The 6,000-nt window shown below is 35.6% G+C and overlaps 1 protein-coding gene across 2 annotated transcripts in view; it reads left to right on the forward strand.

Annotated features, from left to right (window-relative positions):
* DCN (decorin) overlaps positions 1-3,409 on the forward strand; it is a 42,949-nt gene extending 39,540 nt beyond the window's left edge. For both annotated transcript variants that reach the window (XM_040491248.1, XM_040491249.1), the window contains exon 8: positions 2,621-3,409. In XM_040491248.1, coding sequence (XP_040347182.1) covers positions 2,621-2,815 — 195 coding nt within the window. In that variant the 3' untranslated portion in view covers positions 2,816-3,409. The remainder of the gene's footprint in view (positions 1-2,620) is intronic.
* Positions 3,410-6,000: the final 2,591 nt, after the last annotated feature.

Below are 6,000 nucleotides of genomic sequence, written 5' to 3' on the forward strand. Positions count from 1 at the left end.
CTGAATTATTTTCATTTATTTTTCTTGCTTCATTGCACTGGCTAGAATCTCCAGTACAATATTGAATAGAAGTGATGAAATTAGACATCTTTGGCTTGTTTTCTATTTTAAGAGAGGGTGGACATTCAAGTTTTTACCATTCAGTGTGATGTTAGCTACAGGTCTTTTGTAGATGCTCTTTGTCAAGTTAAGAAGATACTTTTATTAGTTTATTGAAAGTTTTTGTAGTGAATTTTTCAGATGCTTTTTCTGTGTCTGTTGAGATGATCATGTGGTTTTGGTTGTTTATTCTTTTAATAGAGTAAATTAATTTATTAATTTCCAGTTAAAGCAATTTTACATCCCTGAGATAAATTATGCTTCATCTTGGTCATGGTGTATAATCTTTTTATATTTTGTGAGATACAGTTTCCTAATATTTTGTTAAAGTTCTTTATCTATGCTAATATGAAATATTTGCAGGTAGGTTTTGTGTGTGTGTGTGTGTGTGTGTGTGTGTGTGTGTGTGAGAGAGAGAGAGATGATGATGATGATGATGATGATGATGATGAACATGATTTTTGCCTGGTTTTAATAATAGAAAATAATGACCTTATAAAATGAGTTGAGAATCTAATTTTCTTTTTTACACAGACTAATACTTGGTTTATGTCTTGACATTTTCTTCTCTCACCTTCAGTATTAGCCCTAAATTCTAACCAAACATGTGCCCCCTTTATTGCTAGTCACTGCCAGGAAATAGAGAATGGCAAATGAGAAGAAATTTTCAAAGTTTGAAAGTTATAAAAAAATACTTATAGCTATTGTTTGGCTTTAATATCACTTGTTTCTGTTTTTATTGTTTTCCTTCTAAAACCTTTCTTAAACAAGGCCTTTTTCACCTGCATATAAGTAGGAGTGTTCTGGGTTAATTATTTTAAGGAAGTATCTCATAGGCTTTATAACACACTTTAGAAACTGTCACGTTACTATTATATTTTAATTTAGGTTGTATGATAAGTCACTTCTCACTCTTCAGAAATCACATCTACATGAAAACCCATTTCTAAAGCCCTTTCATAAGTCTAATATTTAATATCCCTGAGAAAAATCTATGAACAAGTTACCATTATCTTAAACATAAGCATAAAATACATTTCAGAAAAAATTCTAATGAACTATAGAATTCTATTCATAAGATAGAATTTGTAACATGGAATAAATTTTTATTAAAGATTTCTAGGTCTGGGGTGTCTGGGTGGCTCAGTCATTTGAGTGTCTGACTCTTGATTTGGGCTTAGATCATGATCTTGCAGTTCATGAATTTGAGCCCCACATCAGGCTCAGTGCTGACAGTGTGGAGCCTGCTTGGGATTCTCTTTCTCCCTGTCTCTCCGCCCCTTCCCTGCATGCTCTCTGTATCTCTCTCAAAATAAATAAATAAACTTAAAAAAAACTTTCTAGGTCTATTCATTCCAAATGCTATGGCACTCAAGTGTTTCTTAGATTTTGTGATTATTTTGATTCAAATACTATGCACACTCTTCTTGTTCATTATATATTACTTCCTCATTCTGCATAATCTTGTTCAAAGGTCCCTCATTTTATCTTTGCCTTGAAAACAGCCCATGTAGACACAATTTATGCAATAACATAAATTTATTCATGTATTCACTTAATGTATATTTATTGGACACCTACTGTGTTTAATAGACACTGAAGATACAGTCATGAACAAAACAAAACAAGTTTCCTTCCTCATGGAGCGTTTATTCTAGAGAAGGAAAACAGGTGAAACAAACAAACAAACAAATATATAATATGCTGTATAGTGATAATTACTGTGAAGATTTAAAGTAGTGTGACTGGGATGGAGAATGAATGGCAGCATTGGATAGTCAGGGAAGACATCTCTGGTAAGGAGAAGTTACATAAACTACGTGAAAGAGTAAGCCTTGTAGATATCGTGGAGAAGATAAGGCCAGGTAGAAGAAACAATGTGTGCCAACCTAAGGAAGGACCTTGATCTTTGTAATAGAGGAAAAGCAAGTAGGCCAGTTAGATTGAATAGTGAGGGGAGATGAGGTCAGAGCAGAAGGATGGCAGACCATGTTGGATTTGTGGGTCATTGTGAGAATGTTGGACTTTATTCTGCATGAAATGGGAAGCCATTGGAGTGTTGAGGCAAAGAATATATAACTTGGCTCAATTTTTTAAATAATTGTTCTATGAGCTAACTTACAGGGTTACAGAAAATAAAAAAGAAAAAGGAAGGAAGGAGGGAGGGAGGGGAAGAAGGAAGGAAGGAAGGAGAGAAGGAAGAAAGGAAGGAAGGGAAACTGATTTCAGAGCAAAAGAGGAAGCAGGAAAGACAACAATAAAGGCAGCTTGAATCATCCAGGAGGAGATAATGGCAGTTTTGGACAATGTTGTAGAAGTCGATGTGGGGATAAGGACTGGGTTCTGGGTACATTTTGAAGATCAAGCTAGCAGCATTTGTTGATGGTTGGGCAGAAAGTGTAAGAGAAAGGATGGGTCTAGGATAAAGAGTAAATAATAAAAGAAAAAGAATAAGGTATTTGCATGAATGGCTTAGTATATTTAGAGGAAAATAATCATTCTCCATTATTTCATTTTGCAGGTTGTCTACCTTCATAACAACAATATCTCTGCAGTTGGGTCTAACGACTTCTGCCCACCTGGATACAACACCAAAAAGGCTTCTTATTCAGGTGTGAGCCTTTTCAGCAACCCAGTCCAGTACTGGGAGATCCAACCATCCACCTTCCGATGTGTCTATGTGCGTTCCGCCATCCAGCTTGGAAATTATAAATAACTCCCAAGAAAGCCCTCGTTTTCATAACCTGGCAAAATCCCATTAATATCGTTGCTCAAAAAAAAAAAAAAAAAAAAAAAAAAAGAAAGCTAGATACTGAAAACCTAACTGCAATGTGGATCTTTTCCCCACATGATTTATAATGCATAAAAGCCAAATATGCAGTTTAAATAATTGCCTACAATAAAAAAAATAATTTGCCTGCCATTTTCAGAATTCTTTTTTGAAGCTTTCTGTTGATGTTAACTGAGTTATTGCAGATATTCTTATTTCCCTAAACGTAAAATTTGGAGTAAATGTGTGTATATATATATATATATATATATATATATATATACATGTCAACAATTTAGTAAATCTTTTCTTGTCTAATTTTCAGAAGGAATCAAATAAAAAATATTGATCTTCTGTAACTCATAGGGTCTTAGATTCTTTGACATAACGTTGAACTTCAAATTCTATCTAGCTCTGTATTAAACCCCATTATTACTGGTAAAGCCTCATTTGAATATGTAAATTCAATACAGGCTATGTAAAATTTTTGCTAATGTCGTCATTTTGAAACAAATAAATTTACAAATACATTCAAACTTACTATTGTATAAAAGTGTAATTGTAATCTTCCCTAAACTCAATTTTCTGAAGAGAGCAGACATTGTGTTCTTGGCAAAAATAGCACATCTTTTCAAGTTCTCAGATATTTCGTCTCCTCCTGTTTTTTGACCCTTGTGTATTACAACTTACATTACCTATATTCAGTGCTGAGCTGATAAAGCGCAAAGCTGATTTTTCCTGATTGGTCTAGAAAGCTGGTATTTTCAGTTACTAAGATACTAAACAGGTTTAAAACATCATGTGTATAACCAGGGCGCTCGCTTGAATATTTCTATAATTACTCAATTAATATTCTAATATGGTAAATATTAGAAACATTTCTTGCATTTAGTTAAATCTTCAAATTTAGATTTATTTTCTGCAGGGTTTATAAAGACCTATCAAAGCAGACCACTCAGCAAGCCTGGGGTAATAGGCTGATTTACAAAAAGTAGAGATTTATCATAAACTACATTTATGCTCTCCACATCCAATAAGCAAATATGTGAGAAGAGTTGTTTTTTTCTACAATGTTGCATCTTTTGTGTTTGCAAATCCTGACAACCAAATCCAAACTGGTTTAAACCGCAAAGGAAAACTCAAACCGTCCTGCCATTGGAGGAGCCCGTAGGTACAATTTGATCAGAGTTCCAGCCAAGTTTCTCTGCATCTCTTTCAACTTTGTCTTCCTTCATTACATTTTCAGGCTGGCTTCCTTATGGTCAAAAAAATGAGTCTCCCTCATTATTTACCACTCAGAACACAAAAGCTTATCAACACAAAATTTCCAGGAGAAGTCATGAGATTCCCTCTCATTATTACATAGCAACTTCACAGCCTTACAGAGTATACATGAGTCAATACTAATGTTATTCCCATTTTGTAGAAAAGTCAAATACTGGTAAATACGTGGCAACAGAGTGTTCTCTTTTGATCTTTGTGTAAATCAGCGCCTGATAGAAAACAGAATTTACCTCTGAGAGTTCCAATGAAGGGACTATTATATAGTGTGCACAGAGTTCACTGCACCAAGCAAGGGACGACAAGGCACCAAAAGATGGCAGTGGTGAAAAGCCATTGTTACCCCAATGGCTACATGGACAGGGGAAGAACTGGGTTTCTGGATCCAAGCAAGAGAACAGCTTTGGAGGATTTCTGTGCCCAGGGAGCTATGTTTCTGGAAGGTTGCCACATCTGCCAGAGGTGAGGTCCTGAAACAGGGTCTCTCTCCTCACCTTTTATGTCAGATCCTCCCACTGATTAAGCCTAAACGAAAGACAACCGTCAAGAAAGCTAGAAAGATGAGAGCTCTTCTTGGGGCAAGACGGAGATGGGAGAAAAACAGATCTGGTCAGGGCACTTGGAGAACAACTAATTAGCCCAGGCACTATAATTTTATCTGTAGGATTATTACACAAAATTCACCAGCCACAGAGAAACATTATATTCCCCTCCTATGTCATCCCAAGTGCCTTTTCTGAAACCCAATTATTTTTAGACTTTTCTGCATTGATCGGAGTTGCTAACAAAACAATATTTGATGAAACTTTGTCAAGTGATTAGCTGAATCTGGTTTTCCGTTAGGAAACACGGGCTATTTTTATAATGGCTTTGACTAAAGCAGCGTCTACTTCTTTAAAGAAATACGGTCAGTGTTAAAAATCAAAGTGTAAACAGGAAATTTACACCGTCAATATTAATGGACGGTCAATTATATAGTATGCATAAATTTGGCAGGAAATAAAAATAATATTTGGATAATCCCGAGAACCAGAGCTTACAGATCTAAGCTCTAGCAAAGTCCGATTCTCCATTACAGCAGTCACCACCTGAAAAGCACAGTGCTTTGTGTGAGCTATTTAATCACATGGTTGTCTTTCATGAAGTAATCATGTTAGTGATATTTATTTACAGTGTGGCATCAGGCAATAGCTAGGAGAGGCTATTTATTGATTTGGCTTACTCCATTCATTCATACATTCATCCATTCAATAAACTTTTTTTTTTTTTTTTGTAAATATAAGTCCTGGTAGAAAAATAACAACCACAACATACATTTATTTCTGGAGTTTATTCCGTGCATACAAAGCTTCTGTGCTAGGCTCTTTCTGGTCCACATCTGCTTATCACAAAACTCCCATAAGAATGTACTGTTCCTGTTTCACAGATGATGAAATTTAGAAAGGGTAAGTGCAGAGTCAGAATTATAACCGCAGTGTGTGCTGAGCCAGTTAGGATTGGCCTCCGCTTTTGCAATAGTTTCTACAACTCAAAGCATGTCAAGGCCAAAGGTGGTAGTCGTGAAAACTGAGAAGATAATCTATTCATGGCTCTTAGCAGTCCCTCTGCATTGTGGCAACAGGTGAGTGTCCTGAGGCTCAGGTGCCATAGAGATAAAAACTATCCTTTATTCAACTCTATGTCTTAATTGGACATACAGTATCTCATTTAATACTTACATTAGCCCTGGGGACTACGTGTGGTTATTTAATACCTTTTTAAATCAGCAAATGAAGCCCCAGAGAAGTCAAATAATTTCCGCATGGACACACAGCTTGTAAGTAAGAAAAGACAAACATTTCATTCCTTCA

Source organism: Herpailurus yagouaroundi, unplaced genomic scaffold, assembly GCF_014898765.1.
Source record: "Herpailurus yagouaroundi ecotype Mexico unplaced genomic scaffold, PumYag 182, whole genome shotgun sequence".
NCBI classification, from domain to species: Eukaryota; Metazoa; Chordata; class Mammalia; order Carnivora; family Felidae; genus Herpailurus; species Herpailurus yagouaroundi.